At 44.6% G+C, this 22,898-nt stretch overlaps 1 protein-coding gene and 1 long non-coding RNA gene across 4 annotated transcripts; one reads left to right on the top strand and one right to left on the bottom strand.

Moving 5' to 3' along the window:
- Window positions 1–4,588: 4,588 nt before the first annotated feature.
- Window positions 4,589–12,169, bottom strand: LOC131500369 (uncharacterized). Its single transcript, XR_009256262.1, has 2 exons — window positions 11,520–12,169; window positions 4,589–5,205 (listed from the first exon to the last, which is right to left on the bottom strand). It is a non-coding gene; the product is annotated as an uncharacterized LOC131500369 (long non-coding RNA).
- On the top strand, window positions 5,312–22,705 carry LOC131500368 (endogenous retrovirus group S71 member 1 Env polyprotein-like). Of its 3 annotated transcripts, XR_009256260.1 has the most exons (6): window positions 5,314–5,890; window positions 6,878–7,004; window positions 8,053–9,430; window positions 13,206–13,538; window positions 21,987–22,114; window positions 22,621–22,705. XR_009256260.1 is itself a non-coding variant. In XM_058709530.1 (5 exons), exon 5 carries the CDS (start codon window positions 14,210–14,212, stop codon window positions 15,371–15,373), a length of 1,164 nt encoding a protein of 387 aa, XP_058565513.1. In that variant the 5' UTR covers window positions 5,721–5,890; window positions 6,878–7,004; window positions 8,053–8,192; window positions 9,280–9,430; window positions 13,206–14,209; the 3' UTR covers window positions 15,374–15,963. The 3 variants fall into 3 exon arrangements, 1 of the variants encoding a protein (XP_058565513.1); XR_009256261.1 differs by lacking the exon at window positions 13,206–13,538 and having other exon boundaries at window positions 5,312–5,890; XM_058709530.1 differs by lacking the exons at window positions 21,987–22,114; window positions 22,621–22,705 and having other exon boundaries at window positions 5,721–5,890; window positions 8,053–8,192; window positions 9,280–9,430; window positions 13,206–15,963.
- Window positions 22,706–22,898: the final 193 nt, after the last annotated feature.

Below are 22,898 nucleotides of genomic sequence, written 5' to 3'. Positions count from 1 at the left end.
ATGTATAAGATTGGTGTCCACAGAAGGCTGAAAGATCATTGCTGGTCAGCTCTGTGTCTCCATGGGGGGTTCCATGCCCCAAGATTTCGGTTCCAACCGAATCTTTCGGTTTTTTGTTTGTTTATAAAAAGTCTATTGTTTTCTACTAAAAACATTGATGTCATCCTTACATTTTAGTTAAGTTACATAAGGCATTTAACATACCAGGAGCAACTTTGATATGGCTTTCAAAAAAAAGATAGTTCTTTATTTATTTTTTTTAAGTTTATTTATTTTGAAAGAGAGTGAGAGAGCAGGGGAGGGGTAGAGAGGGAGGGAGAGAGAGAATCCCAAGCAGGCTCTGCACTGTCAGCACAGAGCCCGATGTGGGGCTAAAACCCACGAACCCACGAACTCAGATCATGACCTGAGCCGAAATGGAGAGCTTAACCAACTGAGCCACCCAGGAGCCCCAAAAGAAAGACAGTCCTTTAAATTAATCTAATCACCAATGCTTTGGAATAAACTCCAAATTCTGGATTACTATAAAAATGGCTATTGTGTAAAATGTTTGATTATAATATGGTAATGTAATGGTAATAACTGTAAATTTTAATAAATAATATCATGTAAATCAATAAATGTTTCCCTCCACATTCTGAGGGGGGACTTATAACTACTGGGTTGTACTTAGAACTTATCAGTGGAAAGGGCTAATATACCTATTTTTTAAAGATTATACTTCAAGTTTATGCTGATATTTTTGAACCAATTTAGAAATGCAGAATTTCTACTCAATATTTATGGTTTTATATTTGCATCTACTATTACTTTAAGCTAATAACTTTTTTACAAATAAAAATTCTAATAATTTTGTTAATGTGATAATATACAACAATTTAAGATTTCTTTGAAGTTTTGGGGCACCTGGGTGGCTCAGTCGGTTGAGCGTCCGACTTCGGCTCAGGTCATGATCTCACAGTCCGTGAGTTCGAGCCCCACGTCGGGCTCTGTGCTGACAGCTCGGAGCCTGGAGCCTGTCTCAGATTCTGTGTCTCCCTCTCTCTCTGAACCTCCCCTGTTCATGCTCTCTCTGTCTCAAAAATCAATAAAGGTTAAAAAAAAATTTTTTTTTAAAGATTTATTTGAAGTTTTAAAACCTTTTTATTTTAGTGGCACCCGGGTGGCTCCATTGGTTAAGTCTGACTTCAGCTCAGGTCATGACCTCACGGTTCATGAGTTCGAGCCCTGTATCAGGTTCTGTGCTGACAGCTCAGAGCCTGAAACCTGCCTCGGATTCTGTGTCTCCCTCTCTCTCTGCCCCTCCCCTGCTCACACGTTGTCTCGCTCTCAAAAATAAGTAATAAACATTAAAAAAAAAATTTAATAAATAAAACCTTTTTATTTTGAAACATTTATTTTCAGAATAGTTTTAGTGATAATACAGAATGTTCCCTATACCTGTCACCCAGTATCTCCCATTGTCAACATCTTCTATAACCATGTACATTTATCCAAGCAGGAAATTAATGTTGGCTTAATGCTATTTAATACATTGCAGACCTTATCTGGTTTTCTCCAGTTTTTCCACTAATATACTTTTCTGTTCCAGGATTGTCTTTCATGACCTGTATACTTTTGAGGAATAGTAATCTGTATCTATCTATCTACATACACATATATATTGTATATATTATATGGATATGTATAATAATATATATTAGAGAGAGAGAAGGGGGCTATATAGAGGCTATATATTCTAATATATATATAGCCTCTATTATAGAATAATACTCGGGCATCTGTGTGGCTCAGTCAGTTAAACATCCAATTAGTGGTTTTCGGCTCAGGTCATGATCTCACAGTTTGTGGGATCAAGCCCCACATCAGGCTCTGGGCTGACAGCACAGAGCCTGCTTGGGATTCTCTCTCCCTCTCTCTCTGGCCCTCCCCTGCTCACACACACACACATACTCTCTCTCTCTCAAAATAAATAAAATAAACAGAAAAAATAGAATAATACTCAATTTGGGTTTGTCCAATGTTTTCTCATTATTATTTGATGTTATATATTTGGGGGAAGAACGCTACACAGGGGAAGTGTCTTCACCTCATTATATCAAGGAATGCGTAATATAAACATGATTTATGTCCAGTGATAACAAACCTTGATCACTTAGTTAAGGCAGTACCTGCCAGATTTCTCCACTGTAAAGTTAATGTTCTTCCCCTTTCATATTGTTTGTTACATACCAGTCACTATGCCCAATCCCCATGGGAGACAAATTAGGCTTTGCCACCTGGAAGAGAGAAGTATCACATGTTTAAACAACTGTAGTCTGATTAGTAAACATTTTGGGAGAGTTATTTTGAGACTAAAAATATTATAAGACCCTTTAATTTTTCCATTAATTTGCGGCTGGAAACCAATTCCTACAAGGCTAAAAATGTATTGTTGTTCATAAGTAAAATCCTAAGTATCCCATATGCAAACACTGTTGAAAGGATATTTAGCTTGATAGAACACTGAGCTAACACCAAAAATGAGTGTAATATAGGCTTACTAAGACCAGATCTACAAGTCAAAGCGAATTTTGTTTGATTGTATGCAGATTTACCACTACATTAAAGAAAAGAATGCCATAAGGGCTACAGATTCAGACAAGTATTATTGGAAAAGGGAAAAGAGTAAAGATATCCTAATGTATAATGGTACAGAAACATTTCTTTTAAAGATATGTGTTTAATTAATCCTATTGTATTTCCATTTTCCATTTTAAAGTTCTTACATTTATGTATCTTAAGAATACATAATACAAAAATACACAATAATATAGCACACAAAGTTTAAATATCTAGTAAGAAGTTGCTGTATCAGAGGATGGAAACATTTTTCTCACACGTGTTTGTCTTTTTTTTTTTTTAATTTTTTAATGTTTATTTATTTTTGAGAGAGAGACAGAGTGCGGGAGGGGCAGAGAGAGGGAGACACAGAATGCAAAGCAGGCTCCAGTCTCTGAGCTGTCAGCACAGAGCCCGACATGGGGCTCGAACCCACGAACCGCGAGATCATGACCTGAGCCCAAGTGGGATGCCTAAGAGGGCGGATGCTTAACCGACTGAGCTACCCAGGTGCCCCTCACACGTGTTTGTCTTACCCTTATGAATTGCCACCAGTAGTAGTTCTATTGATGTTCTATTTAATAACATTTCTGTAATAGAAAAGTAAACAATACAGAAAGATAAATAATTTCAAACACCTACTTTTCATATTTTTATGTTAAACTGAAAACACAATTTAGAATACATTATTATGGTTTTGGGAGGTCTGGTATGGCAGTGCCCTGGCTTGGCTCTCTGCTTCGGGCCTCAAGCGTCCGCCCGATAGCGAACACCTGAATCCTCAACTCTGCCTTCCCAGGTGGGGTCAGGTACTTATTCGCGTCCTTTGCGCCGCGACCGCAGCCCATCAAACTCGCCCAGCCCCATAAAAGGTCGGGTCGTCAGCTCAGCGGGAGCCTGCGCCTGCGCCATCCGAGGACCGATGGGAACTCCCCAGGCTCCCGGGAGCGGGGTTGGGTGGTCCTTGTGGGCGGCGGGAACGCGTAGGTTTTACGATTTTAGCGCGCCAGACTACGTTTCCCGCAGGCTACTGCGCTCAGGCCAAAGAAGCCTGGGATTACACTTCCCGAAGGCCGCGGGGGCAACCTGGACCTCAGCTCCCCCCCCCGCCCCCCCACTGTTTCGTGATTGTTGGCGCGGCAGAAAACCAACACCCGGCCTCGTGGAGAGAGTTCTGCAGAGTCAGACCCGCCCACAGGGCAACGTGGACCTCTGTGAAGGGAGACAGTGAGTGTGGGGCGTGCGGGGAGCGGCGAGGGGTCGGGCCGAGGCTGCCCGCATCCCCGGCGTGCGTGAGCCTGAGCCGGAACAGCTGGGGGCGGGAGGGGGATTGTGTGGTTTGGACCAGGGGTGTGCGCCCGCCAAGGCTAGGAGGGGTATCATTGTGACCCGTGTTCCAGGTTCCTGCGGCCCCTCTCTCCTCTCAGCCACGTGGTCTGTCCCAGACTGGAGGCCCCCAGAGGGAGGTCGGTTAGGGAGCCCCTGAATGAAGTTTCCCAGCAGGACCCGCCGGAAAGCCCGGAGCTGATCTGGAGATGGGAATTTAATTATTTTATTTTATTTTTTAATTTTTTAAATATTTATTTTTGAGAGAGAGAGAGAGAGAGACAGACAGAGACAGCGTGAGCAGGAGAGGGGCAGAGAGAGAGAGAGAGGGAGACACAGAACTCGAAGCAGGCTCCAGGCTCTGCACTGTCAGCACAGAGCCCCATGCGGTGGCTGGAACTCATGAACCAGGAGATGTGCCGAAAACCGAAGTCGGAGGCTTAACCGACTGAGCCACCCAGGCGGCCCAAGAAAAATAGCTGAGATATGGGAGCAACTCAAGCATCCATCAATAGATGAATGGATAAAGAAGACGAAGTGTACATATACAATGGAATAGTATTCATAAAAAAGAATAAAATCTTGCCATTTGTGATAACATGGATGGACCTAGAGATGATTTATGCTAAGTAAAATAAGTCAGAGAAAAACAAATACCATATGATTTCACTTGTATGTTGAATATAAAAACAAGACAACAAGCAAACAAAACAGAAACAGACTCAAAAATAACAGAGAACAAACTAGTGGTTGACTGGCAGTGGGGTGGGGTGAGGGGAGGATTGGTGACAGACATCAAAAGGTACAAACCTCCAGTCAAGTCACAGAGATGTGAAGTACAGCATAGGAAATATACGCAATAATATTCTAATAACTTTGGTGGCAGGTGATAACCAGACTTATTGGGGTGATTGTTTCATAATGTGTAGAAATGTCAAGTCACCGTGTTGTTTATGTGAAACTGACATTATATGTCGACCACACTTCAATTACAAAAAAAAATTCCAACCAAAAAAAAAAAAGAATGTAGGAGTGTCAGGAGGAGAATCTGTTCAAAGCAGAACTGTGTAGCCGGATATTAGCTCCAGATCAGCGTCCCCAGAATGAAGGCCTAGCCAGAAAGCGTCCTGCTGAAGGTCTAACTCTGTCTTCCTTGAAGAAGTGCTGTTGGCTCGGCATCCAGCTGTGTGCAGCTCGGTTCACTGGGGTTCGGCTTTATCCAGAATCCCTCTGTTCTCCAAAACTTTATGTGAGGGTGGCTGTAGCATAACGTGGAAGCTGAAATGGAGGGACAAGAAAGCTTACTGGCTGAAGCTATTGGGAACCCTAAAACCTCCTTTTCTTCTCTCAGCTCTGGGTTTTCTAGAGTTTGAACTTCTCTACTAGAGGAATCCCCAGGAAGACTGATCGGTTCTTACATTTCTAAAAGCATAGCCGTTTAAGTTGTTCCTCCTTGAAATACTGGGATTTTTACACTACGTAGATATTTTCTTTTCTTTTTAAAAAATTTTTTGATGTTTATTTTTGAGAGAGAGAGAGAGAGAGGCAGAGGTAGGGACAGACTCCGAAGCAGGCTCCTGGCTCTGAGCTGTCAGCACAGATCCCGACGCGGGGCTCCAACTCACGAACCGTGAGATCATGACCTAAGCCGAAGTTGGACGCTTAACCGACTGAGCCACCCAGGCGCCCCTAGACTACGTAGATATTTTCATCAATTAACCTGAGGCGTTCTTCCTAAGCGGGCACTATCTAATTACCTGCTTGGTTCCTTCTGTTTGAGACAGTGCCAAACGATTGCTTCCTCCTTGCAAGGTCGCCTTTTCTGACTGGTGTTCATTAATTCATCGAGCAAATTACGGAACAGGCCCTACGTGATGAGTCTTTGCTAAAGGACTGTGATGGAACAGTGAAGATGTGAAGCCTCGTGAATTATTGGAGCTCCTTTGTGTCAGTCAGTGGTTTGGTGAGTTTGAGATACTGGCCTCATTTGGCCATACATCAGAAGGTTAAAAAATCTCCACAGACCTACCAATTTTGTACCAATTGGTCTCTTAATATGATGAGATCGCATGCTCTGGGAGGCTTTTAGGGACACAGCGGGGACATAACTATGACTTGGAAACATTGATACCGTTCCTGCGAGGCGATGCCCGAGAGCATGTACTAGGTCAGTTTTGTGGTGGCGGGGGACCTGCTAGACTCGGGTGGCATTCGTTTGATTTGAATCACCTTCGTCATAGTCCACTAACTGAGGAACAGCAGAAGTGTTGAGTGATGAGTGTTAAATGACACTATGAGCATATTGTCCTAAACAGTAGCTTAACATAGATTACCAGCATTGGGGAAATCTGAGACATTTGGTCCAGTCTTGTAAAAATATAAAATAATGCCTAACTCTGATATATATTCATGAAAGGTACTTCTATTTCATCATGAAAATTTTTCTATTAATAAAGGAAAATGTTGATGATGTAATCTGACATGATAATCTTGAAGTTTCAGAAATTAGCAAATTTGTATAATACCTATTTTCTAAAATAAAGATTTTATGCTTGGGGAAAAAAAAAACTTCTCTTAAAGGGAAAATAGTGCAGAGATTAATATTTCTTGAGAATTTTTTGGGTTGGGTACTGAGCAGGCAGTGTCTTTGTGTCTGTGATTTACTTTAACAGAGAAACTTGGATTATTTTGTCAGTTTCTCAACAGGTCTGAAGTCCCGTGGTATCCTACAACATACGGAAAATTTTGTCCCTAGCAACAGGGTTCTTCCAGAACATGCAGATATTCTGATTCATAATACTTTTTAGGTCATAAGCTTTGAACCTACTTCATTGTTCTTTGCCACATTGAAACTTTTTATTTCCTCTTCTTTCATCTTAAAAACTTTTTTTTTTTTTTTTTTTTTTTTTTTTTTTAACTGCCCCAGAAATATGTGGGTTTGCCATTTCAGGGACCAGTGACATTCAGGGATGTGGCCGTAGCCTTCTCTCAGCAGAAGTGGGAGAGTCTGAATTCTGCTCACAGGGACTTATACAGAGATGTGATGTTGGAGAACTGTAGTAACTTGGTCTCACTGGGTAAGTTTTCCTCTTTCAAGTAAATTAGAGTCTTCTCCCCCAAACACTTTCTTCCTTGTACCTTTTAGGGCTATCTTAAGAAGTGAATGTACTTTCTTCTCTCTGTTCCCAAAGAAATGGTTTGAGCTTTGTTGGGCTGGAAAGGATGAAATGGCAGGATTAGAACCGGGGGTGTTTATTGCATAAACATTGACAGAGGCCAAATTTCCTATTATGTTTATGCTCAAAATTGCTATAAGTGCTCCGTTAATATCTGAGCCACCTGGCAGCAGAACAGCTGGACAGAGGGTCCTGGTTTGTCCTATCTGAAGAGCCTGTGCAACCGACACAGTGGTCGGTTGGATAAACAAATAAATTTAAAACTGAAGTTACTGGACGCCTGGGTGACTCAGTCAGCTGAGCATCTGACTTCTGCTCAGGTCGTTGTAATAGGTCAACTTATAAGCTATCAGAAAGCTTATTGTATATAAGTTCGGCTTAAACTCACCTTTCATGAATAATTGAGATAAAAGCTTATGTAGTTCCCTATTAGGGTTATCGGAAATTACTAACCACCCTATCTCGCTTCTGTAACTTCGCCTGCTTGCTAAATAGATAACTTAGGTTGCAAAACGCTCCCCCCACCCCTTCTACCAAGATCTAGCCTAGTCAAGACCAACGTGTAAAAAGTCACGAACTCACTGCCCCACGGTATCTTAGGTGTCTAACTATGATTGGTCACTTTAAAATCCATTAGGACAAAGAACTTTAAATTGATAGGTTCCCGCCAAGACTAACGTCTGTTTGTTAGTCTGATGAAATGCTGTAAGTTGAAATTGGTTAACTAAATAATGACGTACTCTGACTTGCTAAAATCCATATAAGCTCGCCGCTACCTTTGTTCGGGGGCCATTCTCTGCACTTTTCTCCTTAAGATCAGGAGATGAGATTTGGCCCGGCTATGAATAAAATCTTGTGTTGCTTCTATTCAGCGTCTGGTGGTGTTGTTGTTTTTTGGTTTTTGGTTGTTTTTGTTTTTGTTTTTGTTTTTGTTTTGTCTCTTCGACAGCACCCTGTTTCATTTGGAGGTTCCACCGAGATTCTATGACCACACAAGATTCGGAGGCTGAAGCGGAACAGCTAGGGGAGAGCTCTGAGAGACGTTCTTCGGCCCCAGCCTTCCGTTCTCAGACCTGGCTTAAAAGTAAGGTATGCGAGGTGGTGCCTGTTTTCTGTTACTGGCCAGATCTGATTCTAGGAGGGAAGTCTGGACGCGGCTTAACTTCGCCCTAGCTGGTGTCTGATGGAGACGTCCCCAGCACCCTCTGGGTCTCCGGACCATCCGGGTCTTCGGACCGTCTGGGTTGGGCTTGATCACCCCAACCATTTGCTCTACGTTCAGTGCTCTGTGTGCCCTGTTAAACGCTTCCTGTTAACCTATCATTATCTCTGGCGTGACCCACTGTTTAACCTCCGTCATGGGTCAGTCTTTGTCCGAGCCTTGCTCCCCCTTAAATGCATGCTAAATAACTTCTCTGGTTTCAGAAAAAGAGGAAGGAACTATGGCTGTAACCTAAAGCCATCCTGGCTGCGGACATATTGCCAACTGGACTGGCTGACATTCTCTGGGGTTGACTGGCCCCCAGAGGGCTCCTAGAATCTTAACCTTGCTTATGCTGTCCGCAGGATTTGTCACGATGTTCATCCCCACCAGGAGCCATATGCTGTGACTTGGGTCGACCTCCTAGAAGACCCACCTTCCTGGCTGAGAGAGTGCCAGAAACAGGGCCAAAAGCTGTCATCCGGCATCTCCCTTTCCCACTCCCCTTCCTGTTCTCCTCCAAACTCCAAACCCTTGCTTCCCGTCACTTAGCCTCCAAAGAGGCTTTACCCGGTGCTTCAGGAGATACCCAAGGGAGGGACTTGTTATCCGATCCTTAGAGACCAGCTCCTTATCCCCAGACTCCACTAGCTCCCCAGGAACCAAAAGCCGCAGGTGACCCTTTGACTAGTCCCCCACACACCAGATCAGGAGCCCTCTGTAGAGGAGAACACCAGTCCTCTGATGCCCCAGTTCCCATCCTTCCTCTTAGGCAAATGGCTCCGGCTCCCGGTCCAGATGGGCAGCCAACACACCGGAAGCTTGTCTACACTCCTTTCTCCACCACGGACCTCTATAACTGGAAAACTCAGAACCCGCCTTTCTCTGAAAACCCCCAGGGCCTAATTGACTTATTGAGCTCCATTTTCACCACTCACTTAACCTACTTGGGAAGACTGTCACCAACTCTTGCAGGTCTTACTGACTTCCGAGGAAAGGGCCCGAGTGCTCCGGGAAGCAATGAGAGCAGTCCTTGGCCCGGATGGAATGCCTACCACAGACCTTCGCAGAACTGAGCATGTTTTCCCTTCCGCACCGCCCCAGCGGGACCCTAACACGGATAATGGTAGGGAGCGTCTACTTCAGTATCGCCAGATTGTAACAGGGGCTTCGCGCAGCAGCACAAAATTCCACCCATCTGACAAAAACTCATGACACGGTCCAAGGACCGAATGAGTCGCCTGCAGCCTTCCTTGAAAGGCTTTCCCAGGCTTACCGCTTATATTCTCCTATTGACTCCGAGGCAACAGAGAACCGAAAAACCATTAACATGGCTTTCGTTTCTCAGTCGGCCCCAGACATCCGTAAAAAGCTCCAAAAATTAGAAGGATTCGAAGGGAAGGTAATTTCAGAGTTGGTAGAAATAGCCCAGTGAGTTTTTCAGAGCAGGGACAGCCCTGCCATTATGCAGGGGAAGGAAATAGGGAAAGTCCTCGTACCAGCCTGGGGAAAACCCCCAGGCAACAGCAAAGGACAGGGAAGGCCTCAACCCTGCCAGAAAGGACCCCGAGCAACATTGGGAAAAAATCAATGTGCTTATTGTAAGGAAGAAGGACATCGGAAAGATAAATGCCCTAACAAAAAGCCTCCCATCCTGGTCGCCCAGGAACAATGATGCCACCACAGCTCCCCTCTTTCCCTGAATCCCCAGGAGCCTGTGGTTACCCTCAACGTAGAAGGGAAAGAACCTAGATTCCTGGTTGACACTGGAGCTATGTATTACGTTCTTAAAGAACCCTTAGGACCTGTGATTAAAGAAAAGGTATATATTCAGGGAGCCACCGGACGAACGCAAGGCTACCCATGGACTCGTGCCTGAATCACAAACCTAGCTCATTCCTTTGTGCTCATACCTGATTGCCCATATTCCCTTCTGGGGAGAGATCTGTTGCACAAGCTTAAGGCCCAAATCTCCTTTACCGGAAATTCTATAGACTTGAACCTACCGCCACCTGCCATTCTAGTTCCCTGCCCTATATCAGAGGAGTATCAACTCTTAGAAAAACCAGAGTGGAAAGCCTCTCCATTAATAGAAAAGTGGAAAGAGACAATTCCTACAGTTTGGGCTGAAACTAACCCCCCTGGACTAGCCATTCGACAAGCGCCGCTAGTGATCCAGCTAGCTGCCACAGCCACCCCCATCCGGGTGAGGCAATATCCATCCCATCAGCCAGCAGGCGAGGGAGGGAATTGCCAAACACATCAACCGCTTGCGAGAAGCTGGGCTCCTAATGCCATGCCATTCCCCCTGGAATACTCCCTTGCTTCCTGTCCCAAAACCTGGGACTTCAGAATATAGGCCGGTACAAGACCTCAGAGAAGTTAACAAAAGGGTGGAGACAATTCATCCTACAGTCCCCAACCCCTACACTCTCCTGAGTGAACTCTCCGAATTACCGCCTTTACTCTGTCCTGGACTTAAAGGATGCATTCTTTGCTTTGCCGATTGCAAAGGTCAGTCAGCCTATTTTTGCCTTTGAATGGACAGACCCAGACGGAACCTACAACGGACAGTTAACCTGGACTCGACTGCCCCCAAGGGTTTAAAAACTCCCCTAGTCTTTTTGATGAGGCTCTTCGAAGGGATTTGGTCCCCTACTGGGAGAGCCACCCAGATGTTACGCTGTTACAATATGTAGATGACTTGCTCCTAGCCGCTGACTCCTGAGAGAACTGCGCAAAGGCTACGGAGGACCTGCTAAGGGAATTAGATGTCCTGGGATATAAAGTTTCTGCAAAAAAAGGTGCAAATTTGCTTGGACTCTGTAATATACTTGGGCTACCAACTGCATGAAGGCAAGCGATCGCTGGGGCCGGAAAGAATCCAAGCTATCCTCAACATTCCTAAACCCACAACTAAAAGGCAGATCAGGGAGTTCCTAGGGGCTGCTGGGTATTGCCGCCTCTGGATACTGGGTTTTGCTGAAATGGCAAAACCCCTGTACTCCGCTACTGGGGGTGAAGGAACTGAGATGGTCTGGGGAGAACAAGAAGATAGGGCTTTTGAGCAAATCAAGAGCACCCTTACCCAAGCCCCAGCCCTAGCTTTACCTGATATTACCAGACCCTTCCAACTATTTGTACATGAGATCCGGGGCATTGTGAAAAGGGTCCTTACTCAAACTTTGGGCCCCTGGAAACGACCCGTAGCCTACTTGCCCAGGCGGCTGGACTCTGTTGCCACCGGGTGGCCCAGTTGCCTCAGAGCTGTTGCCGCCACTGGTTAAAGAAGCTTCCAAACTAACGCTTGGGCAAGACCTTCAGATCACAGGACCTCACACAGTAGCGTCCCTGCTGCGCTCCCCACCAGACCGATGGATCAACGCACGAATCCTCCAGGATCAGGTATTGCTACTGGACCCTCCACGCATCGCTTTCTTGAAGACAGAGGCTTTAAATCCAGCCACATTGATGCCTGATGACGACTCAGAGGCCCCACTCCACAATTGCTTGGAAACTGGGAGTACTCTGACGGGACTGAGGAGGGACTTAAGAGGTCAACCTCTGCCAAAGGTGGATTTCGAGCTGTTCTCTGATGGCAGCCGTTTTGTCAAAGATGGACTCAGACACGCAGGTGCAGCTGTAGTGACTCAGGACCAGGTTATCTGGGCCCAAGCCCTTGAGCACAACACTTCTGCCCAAAGAGAAGAGCTGATGGCTCTAGCCCAGGCCCTCAGATGGGCAAAGGGAAAAACGGTGAACGTCTTCACGGATAGCAGGTAGGCCTTCACCACCGCCCATGTTCGTGGAACTCTATATAAGGAAAGAGGACCGTTAACATCAGGAGGGAAGGAAATTAAAAATAAAAAAGAAATCCTGGCCCTACTGGGAGCCTTATGGCTTCCTAAATAGGTGGCCATTATACATTGCAAGAGCCACCAAAAGGCAGACTCGCCCCGAGCAAAAGGAAGCGCCTTTGCTGACACAATGGCAAAGGCCACAGCAGAAAGAGCTGTTCTCCCGACTAAAATTTTGCCTCTGCTGCCTCCTCACTTTCTCCCCTCGGAACTGTTTTAGACCAAAGAAGAGCTATGCCTGAAAAAACCTTGAGGGCAAAAAGAGATGACAAGCATTGGTATCACCTCGAGGATGGACGCATCTTCATACCAGAAGCTATAGGACGGACCTGGCTCCCGCAAGTCCACAGCTCCACGCATCTAGGGGCAACCAAGTTGTCTGAACTAGCCCAAGGAGACTATTTTATTGCAAACCTTAATAAAATCATAAAAAGCCTAGTAGACCGATGCAAAGCCTGTGCTCAGACTAACCCATCTCCCAAGTTAAATTTTTCAGGACAGAGACTACGTGGACAGATGCCTGGAGAAATATGGGAACTTGACTTCACTGAGATGAAACATGGACCCTATGGCTATCATTATCTCCTCGTACTAGTGGACACCTTCTCTGGATGGGTAGAGGCTTTCCCCACTAGAACAGAGTCCGCTCGGATAGTGGCTAAGAAATTACTCAATGAATTGGTTCCCCGATTTGGCATCCCTATTGGTCTGGGATCAGATAATGGCCCGGCTTTCATAGCCCAGATATCTAAAATGTTGGCCAAAAGCTTACAAATAAATTGGAAATTATGTTGTGACCACCACCCCCAGAGTTCAGGGCAGGTAGAAAGAATGAATAGAACTCTAAAAGAAACCTTGACTAAATTCCAGAAACTGGCGAAAACTGGGTAGGCCTCCCTCTTTTCGCCCTCTTCAGAGTATGCCGTATACCTCACATGAGAGGCATTCCCCCCACTTTGAAATCCTATTTGGAAGACCACCTCCCTTGCTTCCAAGATTGGGAGATGACAACGGGCGGAAATTTCAAACCAACATCCCCTTAAGTCCTTGCAGGCTCTACAAAGTACACTTCCAGCCATCCATAACCTAGTAAAAGAAAGCCGGAGAGAACCGCCCTCTACAGTCGAACCATCAGACCAAGGACTCGGACCTGGAGATTGGATCTGGGTGCAACGTCACACCTCCCCAAATTTAGAGGCACGCTGGGTTGGGCCCTATTCGATCATCCTGTCCACCCCATCCGCTGTGACAGTTGCTGGCCGGAGCCACAGGATGCATCGCTCTCAAAGTGGCACACCCCGACCACGTTCCTCTACAATGGACTGTCAAACGGACCGAAAATCCTTTGGAGGTCCGGCTGGTAAAAGAATCTGCTGGGTAATTTTGTTCTTAATAATTTCCCTGGCTGGAGGGACATTTTCTGACCATGCCCCTGTCCAGTACCGTTGGATAGTTAGCAAAACCACTACGGGACAGGTTTTAGCAAATTCTACCTCTTACGCTTCCCCTGCCTTGACCTTTAATCTGTGTCTTCTGTTCCCCATTGAGTGGAAACAACCATGATATCAAGGTGCTACCGGAGTTTTGCCTTACCAGGGAACCCCAGACTGCCTAAGTTTCAAAGGAGTACAGTTTTATGCTTGTCCCTCTGATACGCCCCCCGGCTGTCAAGGACGAGGCCAGTTTCACTGTGCCTCATGGGGTTGTGAAATCATAGCTGACTGGGTTACTGAAAAGGATCAGTTTATACTGTCTATAAGAGCAGTGTCTATGACCAAGAGCCAACGCCTAGTCACTGTCGTCATTAAAAATGGTTTAGATCCCCGATGGAATATGGGGAGAACATGGGGATTGAGACTATACGTTTCTGGTCTTGATCCCGGCACTGAGTTCACCATTCAGAGGTTTAGAGTCACCCCTAGAGCGCCCATTGGGCCCAATCCTGTAATTAACCCTCTCCCTGACCCTGGAAAACTGCCCCCCCCACCAGGCCTCTAGCCTGGTCATCAGCTAAGTCTACGGCCCGTTCACCCACCACTACTGCCCTTATGTTGACTCCTTCCCCCCATAGGAACAAACCTGAAATAAGAGAGACCGATACCTTTAAAGCCTTGTACTATACCTCTAAGTTTTTAAATGCCACCAACCCTAACATCACTTGGGATTGTTGGCTATGTTTGAATCCTAGGCCCCCCTACTACATAGGAATAGGTGCTCCGGTCCCTTTGGGAACGAGGGAAGACCAAGTCAGGAATTTGAGCCATGGCCAGATAGAGGGTCATTGTACCCGGGGGCAGAACCCAAGTCTCACCTTAGGAGATCTAGAAGGAATGGGGACTTGTTTCTATGCTGGAAATTACCAGATAAAACGGTCCAGGTATTTGGCTTATTGTAACAGCACCATCTACTTGCCAGATAATAGTCATGTGGGGGGTACCCTTTACTTCCTTGTACCGCCCTCTGGGACTTGGTTCGCTTGCTCCTTGGGTTTAACCCCTTGTTTAAACCTCCACCTTATAATCAAGAGGTCTGATTTCTGCATTCTAGTCCACCTCCTACCCCAGGTCTTCTACTTTTCAGGTGAAGGAGGAAAAGAACACCTAGGTTTCATTCCGCAGTCTCGATTTCCGAGGGAACCCATTTCTCCTATCCTAGTGCCCCTCTTTGTAGGACTGGGGGTTGCAGGATCCATTGGCGTAAGTACTGCCGCTTTCATCACCGGGGATCAGAACTTCAAATTACTAAGCAAGCAAATTGATCAGGATATATCAGAATTAGAAAGGAATATTGATAAACTGTCTGAATCTGTAAACTCTTTAGCAGAGGTGGTACTTCAGAATCGGAGGGGCTTGGACCTGTTATTTTTACAACAAGGAGGGCTTTGTATGGCCCTTGGGGAACAGTGCTGCTTTTATGTCAATAATTCAGGAATCATCAAGCAGACCTTGAGTCAGGTCAGACAACGATTAGAGGAAAGAGAAAGACAAAAACAAATTAATCCAAATTGGTATGAGTCTATATTTTCCTGGTCCCCTTGGCTAACAACTCTCCTAAGTGCCCTTGCGGGACCCCCTATCTTTCTCTTTCTGGCTATAACTATAGGACCCTGTTTGATAGAACTACTACTTCAGTTCATAAATCGAAAAATAGGATCTATAAAGCTTATGGTATTATGTAGCCCATACGTCCCACCAGCTCAAATGCCAGAATAAGGTTATTCAAAGGTTTGAATAACTAACAAACAGGAGTGCGGAATGTAATAGGTCAACTTATATCAGAAAGCTTATTGTATATAAGTTCGGCTTAAACTCACCTTTCATGAATAATTGAGATAAAAGCTTATGTGGTTCCCTATTAGGGTTATCGGAAATTACTAACCGCCCTATCTCGCTTCTGTAACTTCGCCTGCTTGCTAAATAGATAACTTAGGTTGCAAAACGCTCCCCCACCCCTTCTCCCAAGATCTGGCCTAGTCAAGACCAACGTGTAAAAAGTCAGAACTCGCTGCCCCACGGTATCTTAGGTGTCTAATTATGATTGGTCGTTTTAAAATCTATTAGGACAAAGAACTTTAAATTGATAGGTTCCCATCAAGACTAATGTCTGTGTGTCACAGTATGATTGGCTACCATGAAATGCTGTAAATTGTAATTGATTAACTAAATAATGACGTACTCTGACTTGCTAAAATCCACATAAGCTCACTGCTACCTTCGTTCCGGGGCTGTTCTCTGCACTTTTCTCCTTAAGCTCAGGAGATCAGGTTTAGCCCGGCCGTGAATAAAATCTTGCCTTCCTTCTATTTGGCGTCTGGTGGTTTGTTTTGTTTTGTTTTCTCGACAGCACCCTGTTTCAGTCATGATCTTGTAGTTTGCAAGTTCAATCCCCGAATCAGGCTCTCTGCTGTCAGTGTGGAGCCTGCTTGGGGTTCTTTCTTTCCGTCTCTCTCTGCCCCTCCTCCACTCATGCTTTTTTTCTCTCTCTCTCTCAAAAATAAGCGTTAAAAAAAAAAGGGGGGGCACCTGGGCGGCTCAGTTGGGTAAGCCTCCAACTCTTGGTTTCTGCTCAGGCCATGATCTCAGGGCTTTGTGGGTTCAAGCCCCGTGCCTGGGCTCTGTGCTGGCAGCATGGAATCTACTTGGAATTCTCTCTCTCTCTCCCTCTTTCCCCCTCCCCCACTCACACCGTGTGTGTCTGTCTCTCTCAAAAACAAACAAAAACGGAAGTTACTGCATTTTCTTTCTTACAAAACAGTTACCCGGGGGCACCTGGGTGATTCAGTCATTATCTGACTTTGGCTCAGGTCACCATCTCACAGTTTCTGAGTTTGAGTCCCACAGCGGGTGAGCTCAAGCCCTGCTCTCTCTCTATCTTCCTCTTTCCCCCGCCCTCTCTCCTTCTGCCCCTTCTGGGACTCTCTCTGCCCTTGCTCACTTGAGCCTTCTCTCCTCTCTCTCAAAAACAAGAACAAAATAATTACCCTGATTTTATAGTTAAAATGTATAATTCATGAACTTTGCATTTAAGATTGAATGAATATCTTAGAGATGTCTCAAGAATCTGTCTTTTCTCTTAGAAAAATAACAGTGATAATGTTCATAACTCACAAGAAGACAATACACAGGTGAGTGTATTGTTTACTATGTACCAATCACTATTCTACACCCTACATTTTTGTGTTTGATTTGTATTAACTGATCTCTATCCTCACAACCATCCTGTGTCATGGGTACTATTTTTGTAACCATTTCAGATAAGCATGTTGGAGCACGGTGAATTTAAGTGAGTTTCCCAAAGTCGCACAGCGGGTAGGAGGCAGAAGCAGGAATTTGAATGCAAGCGCTCTGGTTCCATGGTCTGTGTTCTCAATTACAAGGTCATGCTTTCTGTCAAGATGCGAGAGAGAGAGAGAGAGAGAGAGAGAGAGAGAGAGAGAGAGAGAAGTAGATTTCACTCAAAATAAAAGCTTTTTCCCATCTGTCTGGATTCTTGAATCCCCTTGCCCTTCCCGGAAATACTTATCACTATCATTTTGACCTCTAGTTTATTCCAAGTTCTAAGCTCAAAGTATTTTTTAATTCATATTTTATTTCTTTGCTACCTTGTAAGCTGGACATTCCCTTTCTAAACCACATGTGATTACTTTATCGGAAGGCTGGAAAGAGCCCTGGATGATAGCGAGGGAAGATCAAAGAAGACCACGCACAGGTGAGTAAGATCCCATCGGGTAGAGAAGCCCTCACTGGGTCAGGGAGGAGGCACTTTTCTGAGATGTCGCTTGGAACTGTCCCTTCAAAGGGAGCCCAAGCAAGGCCTGCGTGGAAAAGCCTGAAACTTGGGAGAAAGGGGACTATCTCACCAAAGTGTCCAAAGAAACCTTGTCTTTGCAAATTTTAACACTCATTCACCTCTTATTTCCCTGTCATTTTATTGGGCCTCTTCTCTTTCATAGGGCAGTATTTCCACTGCATCTTGAATTTGACTGCTTTCAGCTCCTCTCCTGCATTTAGATTTATTTGTATATTCAGAGGTGGTGATAACGGAGCAGAGACAAGAACAAGAAGGGCGTAGGCTATATGATTATGTAGAACATTCCAGGCACGTGAACAGCAAATGTACATGCTTTGAGGTGGGAGTGAGCTTTGGGTGATTCAGGAGCAATAAGCAGACCAGAACAGAATTAATGAGGGGGCAGCAACAAGAAAAAAGGGAGAATGTCAGAAGAGGCCGAGTCTTGTATATATTTTTGTTAATTATCAGGAATTTGGATTCTTTCCTGAAAGTGACTAGAAGGCATGATCTAATTTATATTTTTCCAATCTTAAATTAAAAAAGCACTTTTGTTAAATGAGATAAAAACTAGAAAACCATATTAAAATATACAGCTTAATGAATTTCTATAAGGAAGATATCCTTATAAAATTTTTTTTTAATGTTTAAGAGAGAGAGGGAGGGAGAGAGAGCGTGAGCAGGGGAGGGGCAGAGAAAGGGAGAGACAGACTCTGAAGCAGCTCCAGGCTCCGAGCTGTCAGCACAGAGCCCGACGTGGGGCCCGAACTCGCGAACCATGAGATCATGACCTGAGCCGAAGTTGGACACTTAACTGACTGAGCCACTCAGGTACTCCAGGCAGATATCCTTATAAACACCTTGAGCAGAAAGAAGCAAAACATTTTAAAATAATAACTTCAGGCTTACAGAGAAGTTGCAAAACTATATAAAGAATTTTCACCTACTCTTCACCCAGACTCTCCAAATGAGGAGATAAAGCTTTTCCAACTACCCCTTAAGCCCTTTAGCTGCCTCTGCGTAATCACAACCCTCTTTCCTCCCTCCCCGATAAATCGGCTTCCAACCACGTCAAACCTTACCAAGCGCCCCAGATTGCTTGTACCTCTCCAATTCGTCTGCTAATCTTTCGGGTGAAAATGGCTATGTTGAGGTTCTCGGGTCTGCAGATACGGTAGTCCGTCACTCCCTTCTGCTTTTTCCTGCACAGATGCAGAGAGGGTTGCCTGAATGGGGACAAGGGCCAGGAGAGGAAAAGCTGCTGGGAGGCCACTTGGGTAGTGCAGACCGGGGGTGCTAGTGGTTTGGATTCGAGTGCTGGTGGTGGAAAGTGGCAAGAAGCTCCTTTGAGCATAGAACTCACAGCATGCTGGTGGGTTATAAATGAGTGTGGAGGAAGAGGGACGTTAAGAAGGCTGAGCACGTTTTGGCTTGAGCAGGCGAATGGTGACACAGTTGCCTCAGATGGGAAAGAGGGAAAAGGCAGGACGGAGAGCCAATTGAAATACGTGTGCTTTGAATATGTTAAGTCTGAGATGGTCATAAATCATCCGATTAGAAGGCCGAGTAGGCTGTTGAATATGAAGCCTGAAGTTGAGAAGATGGGCTCACGATAGCAGTTGAGTTTTATTGGCTTATGGCTGGTATTTACTTACTTATTTATAAAAAAAAATTGTAATGTTTATTTATTTTTGAGAGAGAGATAGAGCCGGGGAGGTGCCGAGAGAGAGGGAGACACGGAATCCGAAGCAAGCTCCATCCAGGCTCTGAGCTGTCAGCACAGAGCACGACGCGGGGCTCGAACCGACGAACCGTGAGATCATGACCTTAGCAAAGTCCGGCGTTTAACCGACTGAGCCACCCGGCACTCCTGTGGCTGGTATTTAAAGCCATGGCGCTGCATGAGGTCTCCCAGAGAGCCGGGGCAGGTAGAGGAGTGTCACAGTTACGTCCGTCAGAGGATGCCACAAAAGAGACTACTGGGAAGAAGCATGGTTTGAGGTAGAATGAAAACGGGGAAGTGGTACCAGCAAAGGCAAATGAAGAAAACGTTTCAAGATGGAGGAATGATTACTGAAACATGCATTAAGACATAAGCATTGAGTTTGAGGTGTGGCCTTCCCAGAAGGGGAAATTCTCAGCGGGATCAAGGAGTGAGAGCCTGACAGGCCCGGTGTAAGCAGAACGGGGTGAGGCGGCGGTGAAAGTGAGGGCAAGGGCTCTGCAGTGGCATTTATTTGCTCACGAAGAGATGGGGTTGGTTGGGACATGGGGTTACACCTGCATGATTGATGATGGGGACGGTTCCATTTGAGTGGTCAAAATGGGTGAACTGGGAGGAGGAAATTATTATAGAAGCAATGGCCTTGACCTGGAGGGGTAAGATGGTGGAATTTTGTGCACAAGAAAAAATGGTGACAGTGGATTTGGATGTAGATACTTGATATAGTAGAGGAACGAGTAAGTATCCTTTATTTTGTGTTATCTCGTAGACATAAGAAAAGTCATTAACTGAAAATTTGTCAGGGGAGGTATGAAATCTTGTTCAGTTTGCTCATGCCATGCAGACTCCCACCCCCCCCCTTTTTTTTAATTCTTTTTTTTTTTTTTTTTTTTTTAACATTTATTCATTTTTGAGAGTGAGAGAGACAGACCATGAGCAGGGGAGGCGGAGAGAGAGAGGGAGACCCAGAATCCGAAGCAGGCTCCAGGCTCTGAGCTGTCAGCCCCAGAGCCCCTTGCAGGGCTTGGACTCACCAACCGTGAGATCGTGACCTGAGCCCAAGTCGGAAGCCCAACCGACTGAGCCGCCCAGGAGCCCCTCCCCTTTTTGATCATTGTCTCTTATGCAGCCAGTGGTGGTGGTGCTGGTGGCGTGGTAACAGCAGAAGTGACTGCAGTAAAGTAACACGAAATCTATGCCTGACACCGTTCTAGGTATTTTACACGTATTGCCTTATTGATTCTTACAGCAACACTGTGACACTGTTTTCAAATTGCTAGCAGTATTTTTTAAATGTTTATGTATTGTTGAGAGTGTGCGCGTGCGGGGGAGGAGCGGGGGTGGGGGGGTGGGGGGTGGACAAAGGATCTGAAGCCGGCTCTGCGATGACAGGCTGTCAGTGCAGAGCCCGCTTTGCTTGGGATTCTCCCTCTCCCTCTCTCTGCCCCTCCCCTGCTCTCAAACTCTCTCTCTCTCTCTCTCTCTCTCTCTCTCTCTCTCTCTCTCAAAATAAATAAACTTAAAAAAAATAAGAAAATATCATTATTTGTAGGAAGATACTTCGTTACTGGTATTTCTTGTGTAAATATTTATTAGTTTTCTAAACCAGTACTTTTGGTTAACTGGAAACATAGCTCCAGTGAAAAGAGGAAGAGGAATTATTTGAGTCTTCACTAGTAAATACTTTTTCTAAGTAGGAGATTATTCAACAACAGAGATTAAAAATTATTTTTCTGTCCTCTTGCAAGAATTATGATGGACTCATCTTTTATCCATCATCACTGATTCAGAATGTATAATTCAAGATAATCAGTCATGTATCCCTTTTGTCATTGCATTTGTCATCCAGAGCTCCGTATTAAGTCTCTTCTGTTTCTTGGAGAAACCTAGGAGTCTTGGAAATGTACCTGACTTTTTGGCAAAGATACCTTATACCTTCCCTGCCTCATTCCAGAAATTGTTTACTTCGTAAAGGATTCTCTATTTTATATTAATGGATTATCGGTGAATTATTTGTATGACATTGTCTTTTAACTATATCCTAATTCTTTTTTTTTTGTCTGGAGATTTGTCTTTTTTTTTTTTTTTTTTTTTTTTTTGCTATCAATTTCTGCTGTGTGCTAGGGGGTTATAGTTCAGTGCTGAATGACACAGGGGTTGGGCCTGCTTTGGGGGAAAGTGTTCGTTTTCTATTGCTTTGTAACAAATTACCACACATTTGGCAGCTTAAGACTACAGTCATTTATTATCACATCGTTCTGTAGACCAGTTTGGCACAGGATGGCTAAATCCGAGTATCAGCTGCGACTACAGTTCTTTAGGGCATAGGGCCTTCTAGGCTCACTGGTTATTGGCAGAATTTATTTCCTTCTCACACTTTCCATGTGGTCCCCTCCATCTTCCGGCCAGCAACCAGCAAGTCTTGTCCTTCTCACACTTTGAAAGTCCCTTTCTCCTGGCTGAGGAGAAAGCTCTGCTCTTTAGGGAATTATCCAGGCAAGCCAGGTTGATGTCTCCATCTCAAATCAACTGATTAGTAACCTTAATTATATATCTTTTGTCATGTGATGCAACATATTTACAGGCATGATAATGGCAACGGCCATGAAGACCAAAATACTATCAACCACAGGTAGGCGTGGAGGAAATAAATTAAAACTTTTAGCAAAGAGAAATAATTGTGTAATTGAAAACAGGTTGGAATTACAAGAATTAAGTGTTAAAACAGAAGCTAAAGACATGGGCTTCCTTAGACAAGGTCAGCAATTTACAGTATTCCTGATAAAGTGATATTTTACCTTAAATATATATAGGATGAGAAAGATCCAGTCTGCAAACAACACATGCCAGAGAGTTTGGGGGAGATTACCATCACCTGCAGATGGAACCAAACGATGAGAAAACTTGTGACACATTCCAAGTGCTGAAAGGGGAAAGTGAGGTAAAGAGGAAACAAAGAAAATTCTGACTTGATATGAGGGCTGATAGGTAAGCAGGAATCATATTAATGAAAATACATGGATTTTATTCAAAGTGTAAAGAGAAGTCACGTTGGGGGTAAATGAAATTTTATCTGTATCAGAAACATTTGTTAGAAATGTTAAACATATTTGTGCCCAGAACTTGCCCTTGTGTCTTCGGATTCAGGAGGTCTGGGATGGTGTGTGGGTAAGTTTTTCAACATGCTCCTCAAAGATCCTGATCCACACTTAAATATCAGAAATGAAACCTATTTTATCCCCAACCTTACTATTCTAAATAAACTCTCACTAATCTCTGCATTTCTCTTTGACCTTGAAAAAATTTTTATAACAGTATTTTAGTATAATCTAGGCTTTTGATATCTAATGGATATTTTTAGTCTCTTTTCTTCCAGAGAAATCTATTCCTGTATTTTCTCATATAGGAAAACAGATATTTGTTTTTTGTTTGTTTGTTTTCTTTCAGATTTTCAGTCGAAGGATGAGACAGCAATAAAGAAATGCCCACCCTTGAGAAATATACATCTTTTGCTTTACATCCGAGAATTCTTTTTTTTTTTTTTTTTTTTTTAACATTTTTTATTTATTTTTGGGACAGAGAGAGACAGAGCATGAACGGGGGAGGGGCAGAGAGAGAGAGAGGGAGACACAGAATCGGAAACAGGCTCCAGGCTCTGAGCCATCAGCCCAGAGCCCGACGCGGGGCTCGAACTCACGGGCCGCGAGATCGTGACCTGGCTGAAG

Source organism: Neofelis nebulosa, chromosome 17 (genome assembly GCF_028018385.1).
Source record: "Neofelis nebulosa isolate mNeoNeb1 chromosome 17, mNeoNeb1.pri, whole genome shotgun sequence".
NCBI lineage: Eukaryota > Metazoa > Chordata > Mammalia > Carnivora > Felidae > Neofelis > Neofelis nebulosa.
This window is presented reverse-complemented; position numbering and strand designations above follow the sequence as displayed.